General features: G+C 42.7%; 1 protein-coding gene across 1 annotated transcript in view; it reads left to right on the top strand.

The window, feature by feature from the left end:
* Positions 1-17,562, top strand: part of LOC111960166 (dedicator of cytokinesis protein 11-like) — a 133,369-nt gene that overhangs the window by 51,755 nt on the left and 64,052 nt on the right. The window contains 8 exon segments of the mRNA XM_070437805.1: positions 3,035-3,216; positions 4,996-5,109; positions 5,294-5,369; positions 6,001-6,089; positions 7,034-7,157; positions 7,614-7,680; positions 11,439-11,486; positions 17,402-17,544. Coding sequence (XP_070293906.1) covers positions 3,035-3,216; positions 4,996-5,109; positions 5,294-5,369; positions 6,001-6,089; positions 7,034-7,157; positions 7,614-7,680; positions 11,439-11,486; positions 17,402-17,544 — 843 coding nt within the window.

Genomic DNA, 17,562 nt, shown 5'->3' on the forward strand with positions numbered 1-17,562 from the left:
TCTCTGGTTAGGTGGGTGGTGTTTCCCCTGGTTAGAAGGTGTGGTGTCTGTGTTCCCTGGTTAGAAGGGTGGTGGTGTTTCCCTGGTTAGAAGGTGGTGGTGTTTCTGTAGGTTGTTTCCCCTGGTTAGAAGGTGGTGGTGTTTCCCTGGTTAGGTTGGTGGTTTCCTGGTTAGAAGGTGGTGGTGTTTCTCTGATTTCCCTGGTTAGGGTGGTGGTGTTTCCCTGGTGGGTGGTGGTGTTTCCCTGTTAGAAGGTGGTGGTGTTTCTCTGATTTCCCTGGTTAGCAAGGTGGTGGTGTTTCCCTCATTAGGTGGTGGTGTTTCCCTGGTTAGAAGGTGGTGGTGTTTTCCCTGGTTAGAAGGTGGTGGTGTTTTCTCTGATTTCCCTGGTTAGAAGGTGGTGTGTTTTCCCCTGGGTAGGTGGTGGTGTTTCCCTGGTTAGAAGGTGGTGGTGTTTTCTCTGATTTCCCTGGTTAGAAGGTGGTGGTGTTCTCCTGGTTACGAGGTGGTGGTGTTTCTCCTGATTTCCCTGGTTAGAGGTGGTGGTGTTCCCTGGTTAGAAGGTGGTGGTTTTCCCTGGTTAGAAGGTGGTGGTGTTTCCCTGGTTAGAAGGTGGTGGTGTTTCTCTGATTTCCTGGTTAGGGTGGTGGTGTTTCCTGGTTAGAAGGTGGTGGTGTTTTCCCTGGTTAGAAGGTGGTGGTGTTTCTCTGATTTCCCCTGGTTAGAACGGTGGTGGTGTTTCTCTGATTTCCTGGTTTAGAAGGTGGTGGTGTTTCTCTGATTTCCCTGGTTAGAAGGTGGTGGTGTTTCCCTGGTTAAGCAGGTGGTGGTGTTCTCTGATTTCCCTGGTTAGAAGGTGGTGGTGTTTCTCTGATTTCCCTGTTAGAAGGTGGTGTGTTTCTCTGATTTCCTGGTTAGAGGTGGTGGTGTTTCTCTGATTTCCCTGTTAGAAGTGTGTTTTACCTGGTAAAGGTGGTGTGTGTTTCCCTGGTTAGAAGGTGGTGGTGTTTCTCTGATTTCCTGGTTAGAAGTGGGTGTTTCTCTGTTCCGGTTAGGGTGGTTTTTCTCTGATTTTCCCTGAGTTAGAAGGTGGTGGTGTTTCCCTGGTTAGAAGGTGGTGGTGTTCTCTGATTTCCCTGTTAGAACGTGGGTGTGTTTTCTGATTTCCCTGTAGAAGGTGGTGGTGTTTTTTCTGATTTCCCTGGTTAGAAGGTGGTGGTGTTTTGCATTGGAGAAAAATGTTGCAGAGTGAGTGTGTTCAGCATGTGATGTTGTCGCATTTCTCCCTGTAATTTGTCAGGCATGTCATTCCATGAGTGAAACAGGATATCTACCATGTCACTTGAATGCTACCATTGAGTCCCATGTTAAAAATTGTTGATGAAATCATAGATGCACCCCTATATTATTAGCAGAGGTAGACTGCACCTGTTGCTAGTACCCGTGTGTATTTCCTATGTAGTAGCCACATACCTTCTGATTTCCCTGGTTAGAAGGTGGTGGTGTTTTGCATTGGAGAAAAATGTTGCAGAGTGAGTGTGTTCAGCATGTGATGTTGTCGCAGTTCTCCCTGTAATTTGTCAGGCATGTCATTCCATGAGTGAAACAGGATATCTACCATGTCACTTGAATGCTACCATTCAGTCCCATGTTAAAGAGATTGGTTGATTGAAATCATAGATGCACCCCTATATATTAAAGCAGGGTAGACTGCACCTGTTGCTAGTACCCGTGTGTATTTCCTATGTAGTGCACCTCTTTTCACATTGGGTATTGGGACGGTGACATATTTTTTGTTTTGGCTCTGTATTTTGGATTTGATATTATACAATTACTATGAGGTTAAAGTGCAGCTTTAATTTGAAGGCATTTTCATCCATATCAGGTGAGCTGTTTAGAAATCACAGCTCTTTTTTTACATAGTCCMCCCATTTTAGCGGACTAAAAGTATGGGGACAAATTCACTTATGTTTATTAAAGTAGTCAAAAGTGTAGTGCTTGGTCACATACTCATAGCACRCAGTGACTACATCAAGCTTGTGAATCTACAAATTAGTTGGATGCATTTACTGTTTGTTTTGGTTGTGTTTCAGATTATTTTGTGGTCAATAGAAATGAATGGCAAAGAATTTATTGTGTCATGTTGGGGTAATTTTTTTGTGTAAATAAGAATAGAATATGTTTCTGAACACTTCTGCATTCATGTGTATTCTACCATGATTACAGATAGTTCTGAATATATCGTGAATAATGATGAGTGAGAAAGATACAGACGCACATAGATCATACCCCCAAGACATTCTAACCTCTCATCATTTCAATAACAGGGGAGGTACCTGCCAGGGTCATACTGTGTTATGGTAGTCAGCTGTATAGCCTGTATAATTATACTATTATCATTCATGATCCCTTATAGCACGCTCTTCTTTGGGGGGTATGATATTTATGCCTCTAACTTTCTCACTCATCATTATTGACAATTTATTCAGGATTATCTGTAATCATGGTAGCATCCACAATAATGTAGAAGTGTTTAGAAACATATTATATTCTTATTTACAATAAAAATAGCTCCAAAATGACACAATACTTTATTTTCTATTGACCACAAAATAATGTGAAACACAACCAAAACAAACAAAATCCAACTAGATTCACAAGTATGATGTAATCATTGCGTGCTATGARTAGTGGACCAAATACTACACGCTTTACTACTTTAATACACATGTAAGTGAATTTGTCCCAATATTTTTGCTTCCCTAAAATGGGGGGGACCGTGTACAAAATGTGCTGTAATTTCTAAACAGTTCATGGATATGGATGAAAGTCTGCGATTTTAAATTAAGCTGACAGTCTGCACTTTAACTTTATAGTCAATGTATAAAATCAAATCCAAAGTTCTGGAGTACAGAGCCAAAACAACAAAACATGTGTCCCAATACTTTTGGAGCTCACTGTAGTGCACTGCTTTTGGCCAGGAAATAGGTTGTGATTAAGGACATGACCTAACCATGTTGACCATTGACCCCAGACCATAGCCTGGAGTCTGCGCTGACGGAGGAGTACTGTAAGAACCACTTCCTGGTGGGTCTGCTGCTGAGGGAGGTGGCGGAGGCCCTGCAGGGGTCACCAGAAGTCAGACAGCTGGCAGTGGCCGTGCTGAAGAACCTGCTTATCAAACACTCCATGGATGACCGTTACACCCAGAACAAGGTGAGGAGGAAGGGGAGACAGACAGGCAGGCAGGCAGGCAGGCAGGCAGGCAGGCAGACAGCACAGACAGACAGACAGACAGACAGACAGACAGACAGACCAGACAGACAAGACAGACAGACAGACAGGACAGACAGACAGACAGACAGACAGACGACAGACAGACAGACAGACAGACAGATTGAGATCACGATCGAGAGACTGACAGACAGAGATAAAAAAACAGACAGACAGACAGACAGACAGAGACAAGGAGAGCACAAGAGAGACAAGAGAGACAAGAGAGACAAGAGAGACAAGAGAGACAAGAGAGACAGGGACAGACAGACAGACAGACCAGACAGACAGACAGACAGACAGACAGACAGACAGACAGACAGACAGACAGACAGACAGACAGACAGGACAGACCCACCCACCAGAATGAGGTGAGGGGGTGACAGCAAACCTGCCAACCTGCACGCATTTTGCGTACCATACATGCAATTTGACGTCAAAGTACGCCTGTATGAAAAACAACCTAAATTACACAACAGTAGGATTCTAGTTTGCACATTGTGGTTTTTGACTCATCCATCTGAAGTTGGAGCTGAGCCAACTTGGGCAAGGAGAAAAATCTCTAGCTCTCCGCTCCAGCCTGCCCCCCCTGTAGTCGTACTATTTCCCTCCCTCGAGCTGGATGGTAGTTCTCCACTTCGTCCATTAATACACTGATGTGTAAGGAAAAAGGGTATAGAAAAAAAGGGGAACGAACTGTTTTCCAAATACATTTTCCTCAATTGTATGTGTTAGTCAAGCACATTGCCACTATTATTTTGTAGTTAGCTCCTAGAGTAAGGAGTGTTCACTGTCTCTCCTGAATCAAGATAAGAAAGTAGTCTGTTATGCAAATCCATACTGTATCAGCCTTGTAGATGCAAATAGTCACTGGTAGCCAAGCATTGCGTTTACGATAAAGGCCGATAAAGGCCAGCTTTCGAATAGTGTTCCTCTCATCGTACAGTAGATGCGTTTTGGTTGACATGGGCTGTGATAGTGTCAGATGGTAGTGTTGACCAGTATGTTATGTGTAGTGCTGAGCGATTAGTGCTTATTGRGGTCAGTTCGATTTCGGTTAGATTATTAAAAAACAATCACCGTTTTCRATTTCGGTTTAGATTATTTGGGTTGAAGGCTGTAACGGCACAGAATAAAACAATGAATAGAAGTCCCGTGATGGTAGTGACTGTCCTTTACTGCTTATCACTTATTAACTATCATTTATTCACTTTAATAAAATACTTCAGTTGTTGTGTATATTACATTTGTTTTATTGATGACTTTATTATTTCATTCCAAGTCATCGTCTCATCTCTATAGAGCTGCTTCCTATGCTTTCTGACAAAAACACTATTTTGTAGGTCTTCAAAGTAAAGAAGGCATACTTTTATGACTGCTGAATACCACCTATCAATCACTTAGATCATGTATATTGGCCTGTTGGAAACTACAACGCCCTACTAAATTGCACAGTTCATGTGTTAGTCAAGCACATTGCCACTTATTTTGTAGTTAGCTCCTTAGCTTAGGCATCATTACGACAAAGGTARTTAGCTACAGTGTTTATCCGACGTCTGCATTGGCCGTGCGGCGTTTACGGTGATACGGCCTCTGCAGAAGTCACGGGATGTATACAGTTAATGATAGCTATAACTTGAGATTGTTGGAAAACCTGTAAAATTATAATAACTTAATTATTAACTTGATGTTACTCTATTCATCCCCCCTTCTGCATGTCAGAACCAGCAGGCCCGGATCTGTCTGCTGTACCTTCCACTGCTTGAGCTGCTCTACCAGAACCTCAAGCAGCTGTCTGCCCAGCAACACACCTCCAGCCCTGGCCTGGGCTTCACCGTGAGTTCCCCTCTACCCTCCATCCCTGGAGGTCCTAACTTACTCTAGCTAGTCTCATGATATATCAATCATATATTGACGTTTTGGAGTTTTAACATAATTTTTTATTGGTATTTCAGTTAGTTTCCTGAATTTACTGAAATGAAATTGATCCCACCCCTATGGCTGTTCCTTGCTTTTACAGGGTTCCAGAGATGACTTGAGATCAACCAGCTCGATGGACAGCCGCAGGACTAGCACGGCCATCGATAAAGACCACGGTCAGTGGGACATCTGTCCTCAATGTGTTAACCCCTCATCGCTGTGCGTTTGCCTGTACGGTAGAGCAGGTGAGCAGACCCGTTAGAACGGCATCATGTCCCATCAAAAAGTTGCTCTGACGTTTTTGAACCATAACATCAGAGCAATAATACGTTATTGTCCATTTGGTTAGAACAGAAATGATCCCTCTGCTTTTTCCCCCCAAACCCACACACCACAGGAGGCTGGTGAGGGGAGGATGTGTGGAATGGAGTAAGTAAATGGAACAGTATTAAATACATGTAAACCAGAGGATCTCTTGAAACCATCTGTTTGATACAATTCCATCCATCCCGTCCTCCCCAATTAAGGTGCCACACACATCAAGAGGCACAGGGTCAACCACAGTGCAGCACCTCTGGATATATATTTTTGCTGTTAAATGGCTTGCTCGAGGGCACAATGGTGGTGTTAGTAATGACACAAGATGCCCGTTCCAGCCCCACTTCTTCTGTATCACCTGGCCTGGGGCTTAAACCAGCAACCTTTCTAACCAGTCAGCCTCTATAACCTCTGGGCTACCTACTGCTACCTACCGCCCACAAAATTAATTTGAGAAGCTATGTAAACATGTTTCTTTGTTCTCCCCAGGTCCAGGAGATCAGAATGGCCACCTGGTGAGGAGGGAGGACTCCAGAGGATCTCTGTTCATAGACCCTGGCACTCCAGACAGCTTTGAGGTAAGAGACAGAGGGAGGGTGGTGGATTGGCCAATACAAATCAAACAGAAACAGAGGCTGTTTCCTAAATGGCACCCTATTCCCTATATAGTGCACTACTTTTGACCAGGGCCCATAGGGTAGTGCACTATAAAGGGACTAGGATGCCATTTGGGACACAACCAGAGAGAATGCCCTGGGTCATGTTCAGTAGGGAACATCGTAGCAACAGTCAAATATTGAATTTGATGTTTCACATCCTGCTCAATTTAAAAATAAACATGGTTCTTATACCATGTTTTCTCACTCTGTGGTCAGACAGACAGAGAGAGAGAGAGACACAGAGAGACAGCAGCCTCATTTCCGTTGTTGTTTTTCCAGTCACATATTGACGCTTGGGTCTTTCTCAAACACTTGAAGGCCGTTATATACTATAACTGTCAGTTCACATAGTTAAAAAGATACTATCCAGTGTCTTGGCTCTCTGCCAGCATTCTAGAAACAACATGTTGGATTGAGATCAGATGAAGAAAACCAGTCATGTAATAAGACAAGAGCAGATGTCAATCTGCTTTCAATCATCCTTTTTCTTACTCATGGTATGACTGAGTGCCACAGCTTCTACATGATTCTATTTCTTACTCTGTGGTATGAATTAAACCACTGGTTCTCAATTGTGTTATTTCTTCCTCTGTGGTGTTTTTCACTCAGCTTCACAGAAGGGGCTCTGAGGTGAGACAAACAGACAGAGAGACCCTGATCTCATGTTTTTTCCCCGACAGATAAAATGTCAGATTTTGTATTCAAAATGTAACGTTTGATTTTAGTTCAAAGTTTACATTTAGGATTGTATTTATTAAGAGAGAGGAAGGTTGATACTGCTATGTTTTCTTCCTCTGTGGTGTCCCTCCCTGCCACTGTTTCTGACACCATGTTTTCTTCCTCTTTGGTGTATTGTCCTCCAGCTTCACCGGCGGGGCTCCACTATGAGCAGCAGTACTACTCTCCCTCCCATAGGCAGACTGGGCCACTATGAAATCAAAGGACTGCTGCTGTGTTTCCTTCACATCGTCAGGACCATCTCAGAAGGTCAGCCAGCACAACATTACATACACCTATAGCACTGTATTATACTATAGGATTATCCAGAGATCCTATGAAATTATTTATTGTTAAAGAATTATTATTGAGTTGTATATGTAATGTATGTATCTCTATGGACAGCAACAGTCGCTTTTTTTAGTACTGTGTAGATCTGTACCTGCAATGGTTTTATGATACATACCTAGATATTGTATGAATACTTTATATCATATGTTGTGTTTTTTCCTATATTATACATATTCTATTATTATGCATGTATCTAAGCATTTTCATTGGCTCCCTCATTTGTAGAATTTCTGACTGTTATGTTGTTTGAGCGGACATGGGTAACATTCCAAATGTCACTGGCCTGGTCATTGTGTAATTGTCTGGTTATTGTTTCCTGTTGGCCTGCTAGGTGACTCAGTGTCTGTCTCTCTCCTGTTGTGTCTCTGTCTCTAGACACCCTGCTGGCCTACTGGAACAAGGTCAACCCTCAGGACATCATCAACTTCCTCAGTCTACTGGAGTGAGTACACAACCTCTGGGTGAATGCAGGATCACAATAGAATAGGTTCTATTCTACAGTGCCTTCGGAAAGTATTCAGACCCCTTGACTTTGTCCACATTTTCTTACCTTACAGCCTTATTCTAAAATGGATTAAATAAAACATTTTCCTCAATCTACACAAAATACCCCATAGTGTCAAAGCGAAAACAGTTTATTTTTTAAATGTTTGCACATTTATTAAAAATAAGTACACAAGTATTCAGACCCTTTGCTCGACTTGAAATTGAGCTCAGGTGCATCCTGTTACCATTGATCATCCTTGAGATGTTTCTATAACTTGGAGTCCACCTGTGGTAAATTCATTTGATTGGACATGATTTGGAAAGGCACACACCTGTTTATATAAGGTCCCACAGTTGACATTGCATGTCAGAGCAAAATTCAAGCCATGAGATCGAAGGAATTGTCTGTAGAGCTCCGAGACAGGATTGTGTCGAGGCACAGATCTGGGGAAGGGTACCAAAACATTTCTGCAGCATTGAAGATTCCCAGGAACACAGTGGCCTCCAACATTCTTAAATGGAAGACATTTGGAACCACCAAGACTCTTCTTAGATCTGGCCCCCTGGCCAAACTGAGCAATTGGGGGAGAAGGGCCTTGGTCAGGGTGGTGACCAAGAATCCAATGGTCACTCTCCTCTGTGGAGATGGGAGAACCTTCCAGAAGGACAACCATCTCTGCAGCACTCCACCAATAAGGCCTTATGGTAGAGTGGCCAGACGGAAGCCACTTCTCACTAAAAGGCACATGACAGCCTGCTTGGAGTTTGCCAAAAGGCACCTAAAGACTCTCAGACCATGCAAAACAAAATTCTTTGGCCTGAATGCCAAGCGTCACGTCTGGAGGAAACCTAGCTCCATCCCTACGGTAAAGCAAGCATGGTAGTGGCAGCATCATGCTGTGTGGATGTTTTTCAGAGGCAGGAACTGGGAGACTAGTCAGGATCGAGGGAAAGCTGAACGGAACAAAGTACAGAGATCCTTGATGAAAACCTGCTCAGGACCTCAGACTGGGGCGAAGGTTCACCTTCCAACAGGACAACGACCCTAAGCACACAGCCAAGACAACGCAGGAGTGGCTTTGGGACAAGTCCTTGAGTGCCCCAGCCAGAGCCTGATCTTGAACCCAATCGAACATCTCTGGAGAGACCTGAAAGTAGCTGTGCGGCAACACTCCCCATCCAACCTGAATGGGAGAAACTCCCCAAATACAGGTGTGCCAAGCTTGTAGCGTCATACCAAAGAAAAAAAAACTGTTTAAAAACCTATTGCTTTTTTATTATGGGGAATTGTGTGTAGATTGACGAGGGGGAAAAAACATTTATTTTTAGAGTAAGTCTGTAACTTAACGAAAAAAGTCAAGGGGTCTGATTACTTTCCGAATGCACTGTATTTAGGGTGTGTTCATAAATTCACTCTGGAGTTCCAGAGTGCGCTCAGAGCGTGCTCTCGTCATTCGTAAATTCAGTGTTGTCAGATTGTGCATTCGTAAATTCAAAGCGTTTCGATCTTGGAGCATTCAGAGCGCACACTGGACACTGGCCAAGGAGTAGGGTTGATCTGAGCGTTCTGACCTCACAACAGCAGTCAAGCATTTCGCTACACCCGCAATAGCATCTGCTAAACACGTGTATGTGACCAATCTGATTTGATTTGATTGGCAGCACCCAAGCTAACTGGCTAAAGTTGGCTAGTTTGCTAGCTACTTCCAGACACAAATGAGAGAATACCTCACTCTGACCATTTTACTCGCCCTAGAAGAGCTGGTTAGGCTGTTTTCATGTTATCTAGAGCATTGGTGACTGTGTTATGTCAACCATTTCATTCAGTTTTTTGGCCGATGTTTACTTTCACCTGTCATTACAACCGAGTTTAAGGTGTTCGTAAATTCCTTAAATATTCTGCACTCTGCCACTCTCAAACCAGAGTGCGATGAAATCGGAGTAGATAGCCAGAGTGAATTTACGAACACACCCTTAGTCTACTGGAGTGAGTACAGCACAGGAGGTTGGTGGCACCTTAATTAGGGAGGATGGGTTCGTGGTAATGGCTGGAGCGGAATAAATAGAATGGTATCAAATACATCAAACACATGGTTTGATGTCGTTCCATTCACCCCGTTCCAGACATTATGAGCCCTCCCCTCAGAAGCCTCCACTGGAGTACAGAAAACATCCGTGGTTCTCCTCTCCTGTGTCAATGTAGGATTAGAGTCAGTACATTTTCCTGATTACACACCCTGAGCTGTAGTCACAGTGAAGCCCTAAAAACTTGTCAATTGTCACATTAAAAAGTCTGTGTTTGTGAACAGGCAGTCATTTGTCTACAAAGACATGTTATTAATGGAAAGTTCGATAGAATTACAGCCTTAGGACATACAGTTGAAGTTGGAAGTTTACATACACCAGCAAAATACATTTAAACTCAGTTTTTCATAATTCCTGACATTTAATCCTAGTAGCCTTCTACAAGGTTCCCACAATAAATTGGATGAATTTTGGTCCATTCCTCCTGACAGAGCTGGTGTAACTGAGTCAGGTTTGTAGGCCTCCTTGCCCGCACACGCTTTCTCAGTTCTGCCCACAAATTTTCTATAGGATTTAGGACAGGGCTTTGTGATGGCCACTCCAATACCTTGACTTTGTTGTCCTTAAGCCATTTTGCCACAACTTTGGAAGTATGCTTGGGGTCATTGTCCATTTGTAAGACCCATTTGCGACCAAGCTTTAACTTCCTGACTGATGTCTTGAGATGTTGCTTCAATATATCCACATAATTGTCCTTACTCATGAAGCCATCTGTTTTGTGAAGTGCACCAGTCCCTCCTGCAGCAAAGCACCCCCACAACATGATGCTGCCTCCCCTGTGCTTCACGGTTGGGATGGTGTTCCCTCTTTTTCTTCCTCATTATGGCCAAACAGTTCTATTTTATTTTTCAGTTCTATATCAGACCAGAGGACATTTCTCCAAAAAGTACGATCTTTGTCCCCATGTGCAGCTGTCTCTTATACACATCTAGATGTGTATAAGAGACAGGTCCCATGGTGTTCATGCTTGCGTACTATTGTTTGTACAGACAAATGTGGTACCTTCAGGCATTTGGAAATTTCTCCCAAGGATGAACCAGACTTGTGGAGGTCTATACATTTCTTCCCACAGGTACACCTCCAATTGACTCAAATTATGTCAATTAGCCTATCAGAAGCTTCTAAAGCCATGACATAATTTTCTGRAATTTTCCAAACTGTTTAAAGGCACAGTCAACTTAGTGTATGTAAACTTCTGACCCACTGGAATTGTGATACAGTGAATTATAAGTGAAATAATCTGTCTGTAAACAATTGTTGGAAAATCTACTTGTCATGCACAAAGTAGATGTCCTAAACGTCTTGTCAAAACTATAGTTTGTTAACAAGAAATWTGTGGAGTGGTTGAAAAACAAGTTTTAATGACTCCAACCTAAGTGTATGTAAACTTTCGACGTCAACTGTATTTGTCCCTCTGAGGAACCCTCTGAACTTAAAATGCTCTGTTGGGTTGATGATTGGCACTTTATAGCTGAGGGTTTTTGTTCTCAAGTTTTTTTCTCCGTCATACAGTAGGCTAACCTATAACTGAGTTATATTGTTATCCTATTTGCACACCACTAAGTTAACTATGTAATGAACAAGACTACTATTAATAACATTATTCTGACCCTCTTAAATCTCTTTCAGGACGTGCCTRGTGCAGTTCCGCTATGTTGGAAAGAGGAACATTGGGAGGTAGGATGATGCTTGGATTCTGTACTGCACTAATAGGTAGGGTTACTAATTCTGTCCTAAACAGGTACGTGGTACATGTGTCTCTGTGGGTTCCTTGCTAGTCCAATAAATTATATAATAGTCATTGTCCCACACCCATCTTGAGACTTGGACGTCAAAGCTTATTAATCCTTTTTCTTTTTTGTTCCTTGTTCCTTGCTAATATATTATGTCATTGTCATTGTTTATGCGCCTACTCTTGTCTTTAGGTATGTCTCTAAGTCTGGCTTATCAAGTTTTAATGTCATGTGTACAAGTACAATGAAATGCCTTTCTTGCAAGCTCCAAACCCAACAATGCAGTAATCACTATCAATGTTAGTTGAAAATAACATAAAGTAGAACAAAAACACACAAACAGTAAGAACTAAGAAGAGCATGAGAAAGTAAGAAGATACAGTGCCTTCAGAAAGTATTCATACCCCTTGACTTTTTCCACATTTTGTTGTGTTATAGCCTGAATTTAAAATTGACTGGCCTACACAAAATACCCCATAATGTCGAAGTGTAATTCTGTTTTTCAAAATTGTAACAAAATAATTCATTGATGAAAAGCTTAAATGTCTTGATTCAATAAGTATTCAATCCCTTTGTTATGTCAAGCCTAAGTAAGTTCAGGAGTACAAATGTGCTTAACAAGTCACATAATAAGTTGCATGGACTCATTCTGTGTGCAATACTGTTTAACATGATTTTTTAATGACTACCTCATCTCTGTACCCCACACATACAATTATCTGTAAGGTCCCTCAGTCAAGCAGTGAATTTCAAACACAGATTCAACCACAAAGACCAGGGAGGCTTTCCAATTCTTCACAAAGATGATCACCTATTGGTAGATTTAAAAAAAGCAGACATTGAACATCCCTTTGAGCATGGTGAAGTTATTAATTACTCTTTGGATGTTGGGTCAATACACCCAGTCACTACAAAGATACAGCTGTGCTTCCAAACTCAATCTCGTCATTCGCATGAAGAAAAGACGGAGATACAGGGGACGCAGATCCGGCTTCCTTKTGAGAATTTGTCGCCTCTACCATTTGTTATATTGGCCAACGTGCAATCACTGGAGAATAAACTGGATGAGGTCCGTTTGAGACAATCTTACCAACGGGACATTAAAAACTGTAATATCTTACGTTTCACCGAGTCATAGCTGATCGACGACACAGATAATATACAGTTGGCTGGGTTTTCCGTGATTCGGCAGGACAGAACAGCTACGTCCGGTAAGTTGAGGGTGGTGGTGTGTGTCTATTTGTCAATAACAGCTGGTACGCGATGTCTACATTATCTACCAAGASAGTTTTCATCTCTTTTTTTCATGGCCGTCTATTTACCACCACAAACCGATGCTGGCACTTAGACTGCACTCAATGAGCTGTATAAGGCCAYRWGCTAACAAACCTCCAGACGAGCTTCAATGCCATACAACACTTCTTCCGAGGCCTCCAACTGCTTTTAAATGCAAGTAAAACTAAGTGCATGCTCTTCAACCGATTGCTGCCCGCATCCTCCCGCCCAACTAGCATCACTAATCTGGACGGTTCTGACCTAGAATATGTGAACAACTACAAATACCTAGGTGTCTGGTTAGACTGTAAACTTTCTTTCCAGACTCACATTAAGCATCTCCAATCCAAAATTAAATCKAGAATTGGCTTTCTATTTCGCAACAAAGCCTCCTTCACTCATGCTGCCAAAAATACTCTCGTAAAACTGACTATCCTACGATCTTTCGGCGATGTCATTTACAAAATAGCCTCCAACACTCTACTCAGCAAATTGGATGTAGTCTATCACAGTGCCATCCGTTTTGTCACCAAAGCCTCATATACTACCCACCACTGCGACCTGTATGCTCTCGTTGGCTGGCCCTCACTACATATTCGTCGCCAAACCCACTGGCTCTAGGCCATCTAAGTCTATGCTAGGTAAAGCCCCGCCTTATTTCAGATCACTGGTCACCATAGCAACACCCACCCGTAGCACGCGCTCCAGCAGGTATATTTCACTGGTCTCCCCCAAAGCCAMCACTTACTTTYGCCGCCTTTCCTTSCAGTTCTCTGCTGACAAAAATCACTGAAGCTGGAGTCTTATATCTCCCTCTCTCTTTAAGCATTAGCTGTCCGAGCAGCTTACCGATCACCATACCAGTACTGAGCCAATCTGTAAATAGCACACCTAACTACCRCATCCCCATATTRTWACTTATCCTCTTGCTCTTTTGCACCCYAGTATCTCTACWTRCACATCATCATCTGCACATCTATCACTCCAGTGTTAATGCTAAACTGGAATTATTTCGCCTCCATGGCCTATTTATTGCCTTACCTCCCTACTCTTCTACATTTGCACACACTGTACATAGATTTATCTCTTGTATTATTGACTGTACATTTGTTTGTGTAACTCTGTGTTGTTTTGTCGCASTGCTTTTCTTTATCTTGGCCAGGTCGCAGTTGTAAATGAGAACTTGTTCTCAACAATAAAGGTGAAATAAGCAAACTAGAAAATTATCATCCAGAAGTGGCGTTCCTAGTAACCAGGGACTTTAATGCAGGCTAACTTAAATTTGTTTTACCAAATTTCTACCAGCATGTCACGTGCATTCAGAGGGGAAAAAATTATAGACCAGCTTTACTCCACACACGGAGACGTGTACAAAGCTCTCCCTCGCCCTCCATTTGGCAAATCTGACCATAATTCAATCATCCTGATTCCTGCTCACAAGAGAAAACTAGAGAAATACCAGTGACTCAATCAATATGGAAGTAGCCAGATGATGCTGATGCTACGCTACAGGACTGTTTTTCTAGCACAGACTGGAATATGTTCCGGGATTCATCCAATAGCATTGAGGAGTATACCACCTCAGTCACCTGCTTCATCAATAAATGCATCGACGACATCGTCCCCACAGTGACCGTAGGTACATTTACCAAACAGAATCCATGGATTACAGGCAACATCCGCACCGAGCTAAAGGCTAGAGCTGCCGCTTTCAAGGAGCGGGACACTAATCCGGATGCTTATGAGAAATCCCGCTATGCTCTCAGACGAACCTTCAAACAGGCAACACATCAATACAGGACAACGATGGAATGCTACTACACTGGCTGTGAGGCTCGTCGGATGTGGCAGGGCTTGCAATCTATTACAGACTACAAAGGGAAACCCAGCCGCGAGCTGCCCAGTGATGCGAGCCTACCAGATGGGCTAAATAMATTTTTTATGCTTGCTTCAAGGCAAGCAGCACACTGATCCTCAACATGGGGGCCCCTCAGGGGGTGCATGCTTAGTCCCATCCTGTACTCCCTGTTTACCCACGACTGCGTGGCCAAGCACGACTCAAACACCATCATTAAGTTTGCTGATGACACAACAGTGGTAGGCCTGATCAACGATGAGACAGCCTATAGGGAGGAGTTCAGAGACCTGGCAGTGTGATGCCAGGACAACAACCTCAATGTGAGCAAGACAAAGGAGCTAACCGTGGACTACAAGAAAAGGAGGGCCTAACATGCCTCCATTCACATCGACAGGGCTGTAGTGGAGCGGTCGTGAGTTTCAAGTTCCTTGGTGTCCACATCCCCAACAAGCTATCATGGTCCAAACACACCAAGACAGTCGTGAAGAGGGCACGACAACGGCTTTTCCACCTCAGGAGACTGAAAAGATATGGCATGGGTCCCCAAATCCTCAAGAAGTTCTACAGCTGCACCATTGAGAGCCTCCTGACCGGTTGAATCACCGCCTGGTATGGCAACTGGTCGGCATCTGACGGTAAAGCACCACAGATGTTAGTGCATATGGCCCATTACATCACTGGGGCAACGCTTTCTGCCATCCATGACCTGTCAGAGGTGTCAGAGGAAGGCCCMAAAAATTGTCAAAGACTCCAGTCACCCATGTCATAGACTGTGCTGTCTGCTACCACAYGGAAAGTGGTACCGGTGCACCAATTCTAGTTCCAAAAGGCTCCTTAACAGCTTCTAACCCAACCTATAAGACTGCTGAACAATTAATCAAATGGCCATCCGGACTATTTGCATTGATCCCCCCCCCCCCTTTGTTTTTACACTGCTGCTGCTCGCTGTTTTTATCTATGCATAGTAACTTTACCCTTACCTATTTGTACGAATTACCTTGACCCACCTGTACCCCCGCACATTGACTCTGTACTGGTATATAGCCTCGTTATTGTTCTATTATTGTGTTCCTTGAAAAAAAAATACTTGTTTTAGTAAATATTTTCTTAACTCTATTTTCTTAATGCGTTGTTGGTTAAGGGCTTGTAAGTAAGCATTTCACCATAAGGTCTACACCTGTTGTATTCGGGGCATGTGACAAATAAAATGTGATTTAATTATATGACTGCTTCACCAGTTGAGTCGCAACAACTTTTAGAAGTTGTGAAAATGTTCAAATTGCTCACTATTTTGATTTGACAGAGAGGAAGGAAACCCACAGGCATTTCACCTTGAGGCCAATGGTGACATTTAAACAGACATGGCTGTGATATGAGAAAGCTGAGGATGGATCAACAACATTGTAGTTACTCCACAAAACGAACCTAACTGACAGAGTGAAAAGACGGAACAGTACAGAATAAAAATATTACAAAACATGCATCCTGTTTGCATCAAGTCACTGAAGTAATACCGCAAAAAAAAGTGGCAAAGCAATTCACTTTTTGTCCTGAATACAGTCTTATGTTCGGGGCAAATCTTATTACAACACATTACTGAGTACCACTCTCCATATTTTCAAGCATAGTGGTAGCTGCATCATGTTATGGGTAATTGTAATTGTAATTGTTAAGGACTGGGGAGTTTTTCAGGATAGAAAAAGAAATGGAATGGAGCTAAGCACAGACATAATGCTAGAGCAAAACCTGGTTCAGTCTGCTTTCCACCAGACACTGGAAGATTCATTTACCTTTCGGCAGGACAATAACCTACAGGGCCAAACACAAGGCCAAATCTACACTGGTCGCTTTCCCAGAAGACACTGAAAGTTCCAGAAGTGGCCGAGTTACATTTTTTTACTTAAATCTGCTACAAAATCTATGGCATGACTTAAATGGCTGTCTAGCAATGATCAACAACCAATTTGACGGAGCTTGAAGAATTTTGAAAATAATAATGAGCAAATGTTGCACAATCCAGGGGTGGAAAGCTCTTAGAAACTTACCCATAACGACTCACAGCTGTAATCACTGCCAAAGGTCATTCTAACATGTATTGACTCATGGGGTTGAATACTTATCTAATCACTATATTAGTGTTTTAAAATGTTATTTGTTTGTACAAATGTTTGTCATTTAAAAGTGGAAGAAAAATGTTGAGTATTTTGTGTCGAATGTTGAGTATTTTAAAATGACATTTAAATCCATTTTAATCCCACTTTGTAGCACATCACAATTTGGAAAAGGTCAAGGGGAATACTTTCTGATGGCACTGTATATACAGTACAGGGTCAGTTCCAATACCATATTTACAATGTGCAGGGATACTGGAGTTAGAGGTAGAAACTGTACCACCTGGTGTCAGTTGCAGAGGGAGGTGTTCAGTCACATTGTCTTAAGCTTGGTGACGAGCTTGGAAGAGGCTATCGTGTTGAACGCTGAGCTCTAGTGAATGAACAGCATTCTCACATCGAGTTTTGATTTCCTGGTACTCCATTAAATGTGTCATGGACTCCCCATGTTTAGTGTACTCTATGGGTCAATTTTTGTATGTTTGTTAGTGGGAGTCAAGACACCTGAGTGTCCCCTGTCAATAGATTAAATCAGTCATAGTCTCTCAACACCCATCTTATATCTGTAATAATGTTTGGTCTGTGTGTGTGTACTGTATCTATCTGTGTCTGTAGGAGTCAGGATGCCTGGGTATCCAAGCTGTTCTCGTCAGACATGAAGAAGCAGACCATGCCTGTGATGCGCTGCAGAGCCGGCCTCATGCAGGTCAAACTGCAGCAGTTTAGCACCATAGAGACCGCTCTCACACTCAACATAGGTACAGTTGAAGTCGGAA

This window comes from Salvelinus sp. IW2-2015, linkage group LG37 (assembly GCF_002910315.2).
Source record: "Salvelinus sp. IW2-2015 linkage group LG37, ASM291031v2, whole genome shotgun sequence".
In the NCBI taxonomy this organism is placed as follows: domain Eukaryota; kingdom Metazoa; phylum Chordata; class Actinopteri; order Salmoniformes; family Salmonidae; genus Salvelinus; species Salvelinus sp. IW2-2015.